Source organism: Brienomyrus brachyistius, chromosome 12 (assembly GCF_023856365.1).
Source record: "Brienomyrus brachyistius isolate T26 chromosome 12, BBRACH_0.4, whole genome shotgun sequence".
Classification (NCBI taxonomy): Eukaryota; Metazoa; Chordata; class Actinopteri; order Osteoglossiformes; family Mormyridae; genus Brienomyrus; species Brienomyrus brachyistius.
In genome coordinates, this window is record NC_064544.1 from 2,191,491 (window position 1) to 2,206,245 (window position 14,755).

A 14,755-nucleotide genomic window follows, 5' to 3' on the forward strand; every position below is an offset into this window, starting at 1 on the left:
TTCACCTTTTACCCAGAAATAATTCCAAAATTAGTAGACTGGGGAAATGCACAATTAGAAAGTTTGCTTCTCTCCATCTGTTCTCGTCTTATACCCTAGATGTCAGCACTGCCCTGTTCATCTCTTAAGCTGCTTTCCTTCCTTCCCCCCTGTGCTTCTCCTAACAAATGCTGCCCCCCCCCTCCCCTCCTGCCCGTGCCCTGGCTCTGCTTAGATTGCGATCTCTTTAGTCTTCTAATCACTATGATTAAGTTATGGCTTGATACATGATTATGGTTTTAGGTTCTTTCTTCCTACATGCTGTTTCTGTTTCTTTCTTGTCTATTTTTGATGCCAGCATTTGGTAGCAAAAATAATGATAATAATCTAAATATAAAACAGTGCTGTTCCTGATGTCAGACGATACGTGTTCCTGCCTCATTCCTGCGTCAAAGTCTTTATTTTTTCCATTCAGTGTCATCTCCCCGCATAGTGCTTACTGTCCATTCCTAAAGACTGCAAACTCCTTTTCAAGCAGGAGTTAATCTGACTCATAATCTAGAGCCTCTTTGTATACATACTTCTTAGTTACCGAGCACATTGGCCTGTATACATTTTTATATCTTATTTATCAGAGCTAAGTTGTCTGTAGGTGTGAATGTGCTCAACGACATCATCCTGTGTTGTTCCCTACTTTGTGTCTTAGATATTTTCTGGAACCCATCGACATTGTGTAGGACTATGGAAGATGAATAAAGCAGACAGTGTTAAGTGACATGTTTTTGAGAACGTGAAATCACTCTGCTGACCCAGGGATTTGAACCAACAACCTTCTGATCACAGACACAGCACTCTGATCCACTAAGCTGCACACCAGCCTCTTCGCATTCTTATACATTAATATGGAACAGATACCCTGCTGGACACCCCCCCCCCCTTTATTTCGCAGCTGCGTTTGTCCTTCTAGCTTGTGAGCTCACAGCACGTTGAAGTTTCAAGAAGAAGCAAGAAGTTGTATTTTAGGAGATGGTCTGAGGGGAGGACGGGGGAGGTGTTTGAGGAGTTCATGGAGAGAAGATATGGTGAGATGTTATGGTGAGATGGTTGGGGAAGAGGGCATGGGGAGATAGTTAAGAGGTTTGAGGACACATATGCAGATAAATGGACCTGTAAAGATAATAAAAACAGCACTTCGCGTTATATTTACCAGCATTTTGTATAGCTAAAAAATAGCTTTCCTTTTTAAATAGTACTGTATATTGGGTGACAAGGTAGCTCAGTGACTAGTACTGGTGCCTCACAGCTCTGTTGTAGGGGGTTTGAATCCTAAACCCTGCTGTGCGTGTGACAGCAAGCTCCCATGCTCTCCCCATGTTGCGAGGGTGTCCTTCTGCAAGCCAAAATCATGCTGTTAGGCTTGATGTCTCTAAAGCACCAACTCTCCATGTAAGTGTGCAGCATTCTGGGTGTCAGGCTGGGCATTTCGTTACATGCTGAAATAATGGTAATGAGAACCAATTCGACGAAAATCTTTATTTTTAAAAATCTTCCCATCAGTATTTAATCTCCACTATGCCAATCTCAGTCTATTCATCCAATATGACTTCCATTCATTTTGTTTGCATTAAAACCAACCATAGAATCTAGGTGCATTTAAATAAAAATGTAAAAATGCTTAGAAACGGCTGTGTTATATTGCCTCCTAGTGGACACATTTAACAAAAACAAAAACTGGAAAATAATCTGGTATTAATATTAAAAAAAAAGCAATTGTGTACAATTTCATTAATCTAGAATCCTAGGTAATAAAGAACAACATGCTCTAAGCTGAAGTTCAGCCACTAACTGGTTGCGTATGTGAGTTACTCTAAGGTATTGTAGAAGATTCGCCAGGAACAACAATCACATTGTTACAATCCAGCATCATATTTCCACAATCCAAGGTGTTTGTAAGAGCCTTCCTTTAATCCTGGCCCCAGTATTGGTCCATTTCAATGTACTGTGGCAGAGGAATCTGCTACTGCAGTTAGTACATACTCTGTAGAATCATGAGTTTCTTTCATGCTAGCTCCTATACAGTACATGAACCTGTTAGGCTAATCAGTGTGGAAAGTACCCATAGCGTGTGAGTGTATTTGCACCCTGCAATGGACCGGCGTCCCATCCAGTGTCTGCACCATCCAGTGTGCGTCTCATCCAGTGTCTGCACCATCCAGTGTGTGCCCCATGCAGTGCGTACCACATCCAGTGTGTGTCCCATCCAGTGTGTGCCCCATGCAGTGCGTGCCCCATGCAGTGCGTACCACATCCAGTGTGTGTCCCATCCAGTGTGTGCCCCATGCAGTGCGTACCACATCCAGTGTGTGTCCCAGACTCCTGGTGACCCTTACCAGGATCAGTGGTTAGAAGTTGGATGGATGTCTCCTTAAAATCCTTCAGAAACAAACTTGTCAATACCACCCTTCACATCTTATCAATACTAAATCTAGATGCCAGAGTAGATTCAACTTTTCCTCAACCTTAAAATATGTTTCACTCTTAAAATTCAAAAATTTCTCACGCAAACAAGCAGCGATGAGCCCTGAGCATCTACATCTAGAAGGACTCGATGTTCTTGGTAACATCTTTAATGCATTTAGTGTCACAGTTGTTTTTCATAATCATGAAACCATAAAACCTATCAGAAATCTTTTTATGAAGCTTTTTTAATTTCCAGCAGCTTTTTTCCTGAGATTTATTTTGGTCTGGCTCACAAAGATTGTTTCCAGTAAAACATTGTTATCTCTGGTTTTTTTCCAGCTCTGCATTTTCATGAAATTAATACAAGGAGGGTTTTAGACCACCGGTTGTTTTCTCTGATCTTGTATTTAAATTCCCACATGATCTCTTACATCAATGACGTTACTCATTTCTACAAAACCATACATCCTAACAGTAGGTTGAAGACAGACTGACCACCTACAGGAAACTGACCTGATTTAAGGAAAGTCAGTGGTCTCGTCACTGAGTTCCGTACAAAAGTCAGTGCAAAATTAGTTTTTCAGAACTATGGCTCAAAGGCTCACTGTCGTGACATTTAAGTTAAAAAAATTCACAGCTCAGTCACATTAATCCTAGAGGAAGTGACAACCCAGTTTTCCAATTAATTGAAATTTTGTTCACTGTGTGAGTGTTTAATTTAGCTACTCATTGAAACTACATCAATGTTAAGCAATGGATTGTTATGATCTTCAGCTTCACGCAGTCAACATTACTATCTGAGCGAATGTTATCATCCAGGATAGAAATGAGAGATCTGTGGATTTTCTCACCTGAAGTTTAAAAACAGTACCCTGTTACGGCCACTGCAAAAAAAACAGCAACTAATGACTTAATAAAACTGCCGTTTTTACAGCACTTTGGGAAATTAATACAGGTAATCTACAGATCCTCAATTTAACATATTTGTCAAACTTAATACTCCGATTCTAAATCCCAAGACGAAAACAGCTTCATTACTGCTAAGACATGACGTTTACTACTCAAAATGACCTATCCAAATAGCCATTTCGAGGTCTAATAGCAGCTCTCAGCTTTAAGTATTGAAAATTTAATGCTTAATGTGTTCGTCTTGGAGACCTCATTTCTGAAATCTAAAACTGCTCTAAAAACATCATGTTTGGGAATGTTTGGGTATTTGTTAGCTGCAAAGTATTGTTCAGTGTTGCTCGCTGATAGAGACAAGCTGATTGACTGTATATTCTTCGTTTTTAGTCTCACACGTTTTGATCGGAAATGCACTGATTTCCAGTCTTATTCTGCTAAATATAACGCTCCGATATTTGCCTTTCCCACGGGCGGATTATGCTCCACCTGGCACTTACTTGCTCTTTCATCCATCCTTCAACATAAACATGGCACGATAGATACCATCTTGTATGAATAGGCCTAATCCTTGTAAACAAGAGAATGAAATTTTAAAAAATGTAATATTGGACATCAGCAAGTTATTTAAGTGGTTTGCTAAACCTAAAGCAGACGTCTGAGGACCGGAGACTAAAGTAGTCTGTCCATTAGTACATGAAAGAATGTTCCTTTTTTTTCATTAAGGGCAGAAAAGCTTTTAGTTGCATACCAGCTTTCCACATGAAATCTCATGGAGAAGCCTTGAGTTCCCGAGATGTGTATTTTTTTTGAGGTATTCTGTTCGGAGGCAGGTATTCTGCATGGGAAAGTCATATGACAACTACTCATAAATCGGCTAGTCGGCTTTGGGCAAATCACATGGTTATTTTACTCAAAATATAAAGACCAATCAAAATTAAAGGATAAATACTTCGGGATGACTATCTCCAGAGCCAATTAATTTAATGTTCAACTTAAAAACGTTTAATTGCTGCATTATAGTATCCATATTTATATAGTTTCCCGAATGTTAGGGTTCTTTGTTACTTCAAATGGATCGATCTATCCCACCCCTATTTTTTTACGGTAATGGAACATGCCGTTTCCGGTCGGAGGAGCGCGCGAGCGCGTTTTGTTTATGCGACTGAATATGGCATCGCGTTCCAAAGCAGGTGAATTTGCTTACTAGTTAGATAAAAATGGTTAAACCAGACACATGTAAAATTTGCACGTATAATTATTTTAAGGTATTATGCTAGGTATATTAGTAGTTCATTATTAAAGCAAAATAGTATTGTGTTTAAGGGTTATAGGCAATCATGTGGGTTCCCGTCAGACTGGGTTGAACGAGAGAAGGGTGCTCGAGATGTATGTTGAAAGCTTATAGAATAAGATAAATTTCATTATGCTCTGACGAACTAGGATTAGTCAATCACCATTCAAATCTGGTGCGAATTCGGGTAGGATCGTGTTTGGGAACTCTAAACTAAAAAGACACGTGACAGATGAGCGGATGCCGAGCTACAAACAGTGCTTTCAGACGTAGTTGCCTACTCTGGTGAAATGAAGGGAAGTAGGGCGTAGAGTTTGTAGATCTGTCCAGAGGAGAAGTATCGGAGTGGGAACTGCCATAGATTTACATACGGATTTACTTGAAAGTGGTTAGAATTTAGAAATCAGTGCACAAGTATGGTGCTCAGTCAATGTGCAAAGCTAAACGCAGGCATCTCTTTCAGGAGTTAAATACCTAAACATGCAGTCGGTACACTGCCATCTTATTTCCAGTGTAGCACAGTCCCAGCCTGCTTCTCAGCCACCGTTTATGCCGCGTTGGGTTCATGTTGAAGCCTCGGTTACTGCGGTCTTGCTGTATTTTGTTGCAGTGTCTCATTTCGTCCACAGCTGCTAGGCAGAAGCGGAAGGCTTCTCCTGGGGGAGCGGGAGAAGACATTAAAAGGAAGAAAGTGAATGAGGAGGAAATGCAGGTGGAAGAGGAGGGGCAGAGGATTGTCATTGAGCACTGGTCAGCAGCCTTGCAAAAACAATCTTAGTTTTCTCCTTAACACATCTTACTGTCCTTAAACCACTACCTCAATCACGTCTAACTAACTCTTAAGTACTTGTTCTTGATATACTTTCTGAAGGGAGCTATCTGGCCCACCCCCCAAAAGTATGTGGCTGTCATGCTTATTAAAAGATGCACTTGATCTGAATTTCCTGCTGTAAAATACACAGTGACACAAATGTAAAAGTAAAATAAGCACCTTACTGTTGAGTAATAACAGTTGCTATGATATGGATTGTGTTAATAACTGTGTTACTAATTGTGTTCCTTATACCGTTTGATGCAGTAAAAGCTGACAAGTTTACAGGCGTCATGCGGAGGGGGTGAGAGCTGCCCTTGCGGAAGCCCGCTCTGACTTGGAGGTGCAGCTTAACCCCCAGAAGCCCAGGCGCAACAGCTTTGAGGTCATACTCTTTCTCAAGGGTGAAGGTGAGTGGCAGGTGGGAGATCACGGGTAGATGGGGTCAGCTGGAATTGTCCGGCCATCTGGGGGGGGTGTTACAGAACTGGTTTCATGAAAAGGTGGCTTGCTTAATTTGGTGTTTCGAAATAATCTAAAAATGTTTTGATATGTGATGGTCTGCTTAGTTCGGAAGCATAAATTTAAAAATCGGAATTCTGAATGTAATAAATCATCATATGAAACCTCGTTGTAGACATTTGAATATTTCTTTGGATACATCTAAGTCACGTGCTGCTTGTGGAATAAATTTGGAAATTCCTGTGTAAGTATGTAAGGCTTCGTCTAAGTAAAAAAATAAGCTGCAAATGTGCAGATTTGCTTCTAACGAAGGGAACGTGAAAAGACTGAACCAAAAAGATGAGCCTGATGCATCTCTTTGGATATGCTGTCCTCATTTTTACTTTCACAGAAGTGTGTCTTTGGTCGGGATTGAAGAAAGGACCCCCTCGCAAACTCAAATTCCCTGATCCTGCAGTGGTGGTATCTGCCCTGGAGGAGGCACTGAAGAGTCAGTAAGGAGTAGTGAACAGACGGTAAAATCATCCAAAGCAAATTATCACTTGAATGTGAAAACTTCCAGAAACCCTTGAGGAGTTATTTCACTCTTTCTTAGAAGCTGTATAAAGTTAACTCTTGTCATTTCAGATAATGTCAAGCTTTGTACTTTGTATTCATAGTCATGCTGTTTTGTTATTCCTTACAGCCAGTCATCTCCTGAGGTGCCTTGTCATTGGCTGCATTATGATGAGGACTAATGAATGGGAAGTTGCCCAGTTATTCCTTTGAGGATCTTGCTGCCTCATGCATCGGACCTTGATGGTGGAGTCACTAGTTCCATATGTTATTCCCAATTAACATGTCGTAGTGATGTGCTTTCATTTTTTTTTTTTTGAGTAGATGCTAAAAACGTGTGCTTTTATGTCAATGGAAAATAAAGGACTTCTGTTTATAAAATTATTTTTTGAAAAATTCTTTAACAGTATCATTTTAGAATGTCTCCTATTTAAATGGACCCTTTTCCCCTTGACAGTGCCTGTGACTGTCAAAAAGGTATGTGAAACATAGGTGTATGGAGGGAAAAAAAGCTAAACGGCTAAAAAAAAAAAAAATGAGAATATTTACATAATTGTTCAAATACAGTTCCTCTGGTGTAAAATCCAACAGTTTAAAAATCATATTGGTTTAAAGCAGTGGTAACCATCTGGTAGACTCTGGTCTGCATCCGGATCGAAACAAAATTGAATCCAGATCACGCAATTGATTATCTCCTCTCAGTGGACATTTCCCCCCCCTAGACCTTGGCTTTGTGTTGCTGATGGAATTTGGTCCCTGGGGAAATTGGTTTGGAACCTCTGGTTTAGCGTCCAGGTGTAATTTGGATCAGGGATGTCTTCTGTGCCAAAGTGTCATTCACATTTGATATAATTTATAGCTAGCTTTTGTAAACCATCTGGAAATAATAGGGTGGCTTTAATGTTTTGTTTTCAGATTTGCAACAATTCCCTTAGAAAAATAAATCTGGTGCTTGAAACATTTTACAAAGTGTTTAGGAGAATAAAACTATGACATAGGAAACAATGGAGAGAAAAAAAAATGCGTTTTAGACACCAAACATGCTTTTTGTGTCTGTAGGGCTTTTACTAAATCTTATAATATATAAATATGACGGCAAAATGCTTTAGAAACGGTCATTTCAATTTTGAATAGCAAATTTACAATAATGTATGTAGAATAAAAAAAAATTATCAGTTGATATACTATTTATGCGAGTTTGTGGGATTTTATTACTGATAATCAGTACTTCGGGGAACCTGTAGATGGAGTACAATTCTTGCCCTTCAAAGCAGGCGGTAACAGAATTGTAGCACCTTTCAATCATGTGTCAAAGACAATGATGTTAGTTCATGATACTCATAAATTCTTCATAAACCAATAAAAATCATAATTTAATAATCGACAAACTAATCTATCAAATTTATCAATCCATCTCTTAAAGAATCTTTTTCTGTTGGTTTTGTCTTGGATTATTCTGTATAATATCTATGCGAAGAAAGGTGGTGAGAGTACATCAGTGACCAGCATAATTTTTGGGAATTAGAAAGATTGACAAATAACTTGTAGATGCAGTTACATTTTAAAAGAAAATCAATCAGTATGATTTCATTAAACGGGAGTATTTATAGAATTCCAGTAAATTAGGTTTTTCTAAATATGTTATAACGCATTTAACTTTGAAAACAGCATTTTCAAAAGCATTAATCCACAAGAAAACAGACTGATAGCCCATCCATTTTCTGTAACCACTTATCAGGGTCACAAGGTGTCCAGAGCCTTTGGGTGCAAAGCTGGGAACAATCCAGGACGGGGCACCAACCCCTCGCAGGGCGCATTCATACCTACACGCAATTTGGTAACTCCAGTCCCCTCACCATCTTTTTGGACTGGCGGAGGAAACCCCCTGACATCTTAGGGAGAATATGCAAACTCCCTACACATGGAGCCATGGTGGAAACTCAAATCCTGGTTTTAGAGGTGTAAGACAATAGCGTTAAATTCTTCTAAAAATAGTCATAGTAATAGTGTTCTGCCAATAGCTGAAAGATGCCTCCAAGCCACAAATTATATATTTTTTTTTATCATGGAAGTAACTGTAGGGGTGTTATTATCCGTTATCCTGGAAGTCTGATCTTTACCAAGAAAGATACCAAAGTATTTAACCCTATACTTGTCTGGAATCCCAAAATGTTTAGATTTGAGCGCTCATAGTCGAAGTTATCGACTATTGGTTTAGATCTATGTGACGTCATCATTCCGAGACGGACGTAGGTGCAGTATAGGGTCCCGTCGTGTTCCTGCTGCATCGCGAGCACGGGCTTTCATTAAAGTAAGTATAACTTGTCTGTTATACTTTTATTGAACGAACAAATTAAGATACTATCGTGTAGTTTAATTGTGTTTAAGTGTTTTCTTCTTTCTTTTTTTCTTGGGGGGCGGGGTTATTCTTTTGTATTTTACTGCTCCCGAATAGTTAACCGGTAGAATTTCATTACAGACTAGCCAAAGTTCAGTTTGATTACAATGGATAGTTGTCGTACAAATGTCCCATTTGTTCACATTGCTCTACGTGCAATTAATCTTTCTCGTAGACGCAGCGTTTTAAAAAACGTATTTTTATAGCTGCAGTCATGACGACGGAAGGTTCCGAGAAATCGGGTGAGGAAGGAGTCGGGACCTCAAGCGGTTCGGGCGGAGGTGGCGTGCGGTTCGAGCTGGAGAAAGAGACCGAGCTACGCTTCGAGGTGGAGGCTGGAGAGAAGGTCCAGCTGGAGCTGCTATCAGGATTGGCCGAGGTCTTCGGCTCAGAGTTAAATCGGAACAAGAAGTACACGTTTGGGCCTGGGTCGAAAATCGCTGTGTTTACCTGGCAGGGCTGCAGCGTGTCACTTACAGGAAAAACTGAGGTATGACATGTTGGTTAGTCTTCTTGCAGTTTCTTGTGATTATTGAATTAACATCTACAGTGCCTGACAAAAGTCTTGTCGCTTAACCAAGTTGTAGGAACAACAAATAATAACTTGACGTGTAGTTAAGTCATTTCTGATTCCAACTGATTAAGAACGGCAAATCCCTCTAGTTTATGCTTATTATACCAAAATAAAGTTCTGCATCATTCATTGAGTTTTATCATTGAATTAGGACGGAAAGGTCAACTTTTGCCTGGACAAAGGTCTTGTCATATACAAAAATAATGTAGAAATTATACATCTACTTTATTCAGAATACACAAACATGCTACAATAACACCATAACAAGTCATGGTGCCTTGGGAAAAAAAAAAGTGTATGACTTCCATGAGCTTGGAGGACCTCATCCGTACGTCTTGGCAATGACTGAAATAACTTGTTGATGAAGTCATCTGGAATGGCAAAGAAAGCAGTCTTGCAGGACTTCCAGAGTTTGTCGCGATTCTTTGGTTTCATCTTCCAAGCCTGCTCCTTCATCTTACCCCAGACGTGCTCAATAATGTTCATGTCTGGTGACTGGGCTGGCCAATCCTGGAGCACCTTGATCCTCTTCAGTTTCAGGAACTTCAATGTGGAGACTGAAGTTTGAGAGGGAACGCCATCCTGCTGCAGAATTTGCCCTGTCATGGTTTGGAATGTAATGGGCAGCAAGAATGTCTTGATTCTTCAGGCTGTTGATGTTGCCATCCACTCTGCAGATCTCTCGAACACCCCCATACTGGATGTAACCCCAAACCATGATTTTTTTCCTCCATCAAACTTGACTGTTTTCTGGGTGAATCTTGGGTCCATGCAAGTTCCAACAGGTCTCTTGCAGTGTTTGCGGCATTTGGTACGCAGTTCAATGGATGATTTGTCAGAAAAATTAACCTTCTGCCACTTTGCCACTGTCCATCCTTGCTGCAAGCTGTGGGCCTTGGCAAATTCAACACACTTTTTGTGTTGTGTCCTTGTTAATGCTGGTTTCTGAGCACTAATCCGGCCATGGAGACCACTGTGTGCGAGAATTCGAGAAACTGTTCTTGTATCCACAGCGGTTTCTGGTGACCAGTTCCGATGTAGCTCTGCTGCAGAGGATTGGCCCTGGACTGTTGAAGCGACAAACGCTCCTCTCAAAGAGTTGTCTTAGGGGTTTTGCCTGACCTGGGCTTGTCATGAACATCACCAGTTTCTTCATATCTTTTTTTTTTTTTATCCTCTCCACTTGACGTTTAGATACATTAACGATGTCTGCCACCTCAGCGGCAGACTTGGTCTTCAAGTGTTTGATGATCAGCACTTTGGTCTGTGGTTGAATCTTTGGCATGTTGTCAGAAGTCAGGTTGCACTTCAACTGAAGGTCTGGTGTGCTGGGGTTCTTTTTAATACACACGTGGGATTATGTTCATCACAGTATTTGTAACAGGTGAACCTCTAATCTGTGATTGGTTGAATCATTAAACGACACCTTTGTCCTTGCAAAAACAGGTGTTACGGACTTTAACGAGCTGTGAACTTCAGGACACTTTTTGACTGTTTAATTTTGCACCCAGTTATTAATGTGAAAGCCCTTGACATTAAATTGATCCATTTATTGTAACGATTGATTGATTTAGAAATAGTTATATGCCTTTTTATTTTACTATGTCCTTATGTGACAAGACTTTCGCCAACGACTGTATATTTTTATTCCATCTGTCTGTAATTTCCACCCAGGTGGCCTATATCTCCAAGGACACCCCCATGCTTCTGTACTTGAATACCCATGCTGCACTGGAGCAGATGAGGCAACAAGCTGAGAGGGACAATGAGAGAGGGCCTCGGGTAAGTCTGGATGTATGTGTTTCTGGGTGTGGTTGCAAACAGACAAGGTAAGCAATACTGTGGATCATCGGCCCAGTGTTTTGTTTTGCTAGACTGCGTGAGACTGACAGAAAAATCTGTTTACTCAGAGTGATAAGACTATTGGTAAATAATCAGGTTATGTCTTTGTGAGCTGCAGTGCTCTCATCCCTAGGTGATGGTGGTAGGTCCCACAGATGTGGGGAAATCCACAGTGTGCCGGGTGCTACTGAGCTACGCCGTGCGGCTGGGGCGACGCCCCACCCTGGTGGAGCTGGACGTGGGGCAGAGCGCTGTGAGTCTGGCGCCTTTAACCTCTTTGTGGCAGTATTACAAATGTAATGGACCTCAGCGTAAGAGGGGTCCACCTTTTCCTGCTTGCCATTGTTTTTCCCAAAGATGTGTTGCACAGATTTAGACAGTGGAACCTTAAACGTCCTTCCTGCCGTTCCAGGTGTCCGTCCCTGGCACGGTGTCGGCCCTGTGCATCGAGCGGCCAGCTGATGTGGAAGAGGGCTTCTCCGTCCAGGCCCCATTGGTGTTCCACTTCGGTTCCACCACACCGGGAACTAACATCAAGCTCTACAACAAGGTGGGAGGGGACCGAATCGCCGCCTCACCACCACAGTGAACGGCAAACGCATGCGTTCATGCATGTGAACATGCATTCTGTGGTTTTATTGGACCGTCATACATGCAGCACGCTGGCTTAGTGCCAGCCACAATTCAGCCGCATACACAGTCAGCAAAGTAGCAGGGTGGAAAGTTCAGCATAATCTGCTTGTGTGATATTGTTTAACTCGGTTCATTAAGAGAATCAATCATTATATTTATATAGTTAAATTAGCATCTAAAACTGCAGAATTTTAATTACAATTGAAATTTTAGGAAGTAAATTTAATTGCACAACAGATTTTACGTCTATAAACTAACGTCTATAAATTAGATGATTTCCATCTTTGAAAAACATTTACCATGGATCACTTCAAAATGTAATATACTTTTTAATACTTTTTTAATACTTTTTTAATACGATTGCTTTTTCATTGATGTTTTTGAGAGAACATGACCAGAAATCGTTGCTCTTTTTACTTTGTAGTAATTGTAATTCCAAATTTTTATGCGATAGGGATACGCTTTTTAAATGATTGACACACATTGTTACTATAGGTTAAGAACCTCTGGTCTGTTTCACTTTAAATTTAAATTGCAATTGTAGGTTGGCAGGAGTCCATTCTGGTCCCTATAGCTGTTTTGTAGTTTATTGGCGTGTATTGTACTCAGGGTTGTCTCCCTCTACCTCCAGCTGACCTCCAGCCTGGCGGAGGTTTTCTCCCAGCGCTGTGAAGTGAACCGGAAGGCCAGCGTGGGCGGCTGCATCATCAACACCTGCGGCTGGGTCAAAGGCTCAGGCTACCAGGCTCTGGTCCACTGCGCCTCGGCGTTCGAGGTGGACGTGGTGCTGGTGCTGGACCAGGAGCGGCTCTACAATGAGCTGAAGCGCGACCTGCCGCACTTTGTCAAGGTCGTCCTGCTGCCCAAGTCGGGCGGGGTGGTGGAGCGCTCCAAGGACTGCCGGCGGGAGACGCGAGACGAGAAGATCCGCGAGTACTTCTATGGGTTCCGCGGGGTCTCCTTCTACCCCCACGCCTTTGACGTGCGCTTCTCGGATGTGCGCATCTACAAGATCGGCGCCCCCTCCATCCCGGATTCCTGTCTGCCCTTGGGGATGTCTCAAGACGACACCCAGCTGAAGCTGGTCCCCGTGACACCGGGGAGGGACCTGACGCACCACGTGCTGAGCGTGAGCTGCATGGAGGACGAGGCGGAAGCGAGCGCGGCTGGGTCATCGAGCCCGAGGAGGGGGGTGCTGGAGAGCCCTGTGTGCGGCTTCATCGTGGTGACGGCCGTGGACACCCAGGCCCAGGTGATGACGGTGCTGTCACCGGCCCCACGCCCCCTGCCCAGACACACACTGCTCATCATGGACATCCGGTTTATTGACCTCAAGTGAACCCAACTGAGGATCGGAACGGAAAGGGGGAAGAGCCACGTTGTCAATTATGCAGAAGGCTATGCTTTTCATCCACCTAACCCAGTCACTAATGCGTTCAAATTCTGGGTCTGCTGTTAGATGACTCATATTCTCTGAAATATGCTGCTTTTCTAATCCACTTCAGGTTTTATATTCGGATTTTTTTTTGTCAAATATTTTAACCTGATTTTTTTTTTGCTTTAGATGCTTTTATTGTTTGAATACAAAGTTGCGTTTAACTAATATATATACCGATTGGATATTTACAGAAGAAGTCATGCTGGTTCAGGTAAAACACCAAGTACACAATCCATTTTTGTTTCTGCATCTTACTGGTTAGAAGTTTGTGAAATATTTTTCCATTGATGCAGAAACACCCGTGAGTTTTCCCCTTTCAACTTTGTGCAGTTTGTGCAGGCGTATAACAAGCTGTAAGTCAGAGGTGGCTCTCTGCGTACAGGAATCTGATCTTCCAGTTTGTCAGATACAATATACTGCAGTGGAAAATTAGCTATGTAAAAGTTTTATATAAAATATTGAGTTAAATGACCAACTTACAAATACAGATAAGTATGTTTGGCTTGTTTTTCTTAAGAAAATAAATTGTTTTTAATTGGAAATAATGGAAAAACTTCCTTTGAGACAACTCGCAGAAATTTTGAATGGAATGCATTTGGATCCATTGTAATGCAGGGTCTCAGTGTAGTTTTCCGAATATACCAGCAGAGGGCGCCAAAGACTTCACCTGTATTCTGTCAAAGGACATTTACTGTACAAGATGCGGCAGATATTTGTGGTTTTGCAGGTTTTCGTGTCCTTATAGGGAAGCTTTTACAGTGATACCAGTGATACAGTGATACAGCTTTTATGGTGACATTTTCATCATACATCCTTTGTTTACTCAAACACCGGGCCTTCCATATGTAGGAACATTACTTATCACTAACTGGCAGAGGAATTTTAAACAATGTACTTAATCTGTTATTAAATAATAACATCTACAAGCAACCTGGTATCTTTAAAGAAGTGTGATTTTTTTTTAAGTCTTTTGTCAGTCATGCTGCCCATCTCATACCAAGACCGAGGCACATGTATCCAATATTTAATACTGCTTTCATATACTAATCAAATCTATAAAACAACAAATAACTTTAGTCAGGCTTGGGAACAAAGATTTTCCTGTGAAAGAGATTGTAGTTTATATTTACCAAATTAGTTCAGCTAGAAATAATAAACAAAAACGAATACTAGTGAATCCAATGCCCAAAATCTGCCAAAGATTATATCTTCATAAAAGGCAGTAAGATAGAGTTACAAAAGAAAACATCCAATATAGTCAAACCGTTTAAATAGCCGAAAATACTATATAATTCACACCAAACTAGTAAAACCGCAAATCAATCTCCAAATGAAAATGTTCAGGACAAAACTCATGTTTTATTTAGTTTTCAGAAATCCTCTTTTGTTTGAGACCGGTTGCTTTA

At 41.1% G+C, this 14,755-nt stretch overlaps 2 protein-coding genes across 2 annotated transcripts; both read left to right on the plus strand.

The window, feature by feature from the left end:
* The first annotated feature begins 4,418 nt into the window (after positions 1-4,418).
* selenoh (selenoprotein H) lies at positions 4,419-6,848 on the plus strand. The gene is made up of 5 exons (XM_048970690.1): positions 4,419-4,535; positions 5,266-5,386; positions 5,715-5,857; positions 6,301-6,424; positions 6,595-6,848. Exons 1-4 carry the CDS (start codon positions 4,460-4,462, stop codon positions 6,405-6,407), a joined length of 447 nt encoding a protein of 148 aa, XP_048826647.1. The 5' UTR covers positions 4,419-4,459; the 3' UTR covers positions 6,408-6,424; positions 6,595-6,848.
* Positions 6,849-8,648: 1,800 nt separating this feature from the next.
* Positions 8,649-14,279, plus strand: clp1 (cleavage factor polyribonucleotide kinase subunit 1). Its single transcript, XM_048970628.1, has 6 exons — positions 8,649-8,775; positions 9,069-9,352; positions 11,111-11,218; positions 11,412-11,531; positions 11,691-11,828; positions 12,543-14,279. Exons 2-6 carry the CDS (start codon positions 9,077-9,079, stop codon positions 13,248-13,250), a joined length of 1,350 nt encoding a protein of 449 aa, XP_048826585.1. The 5' UTR covers positions 8,649-8,775; positions 9,069-9,076; the 3' UTR covers positions 13,251-14,279.
* Positions 14,280-14,755: the final 476 nt, after the last annotated feature.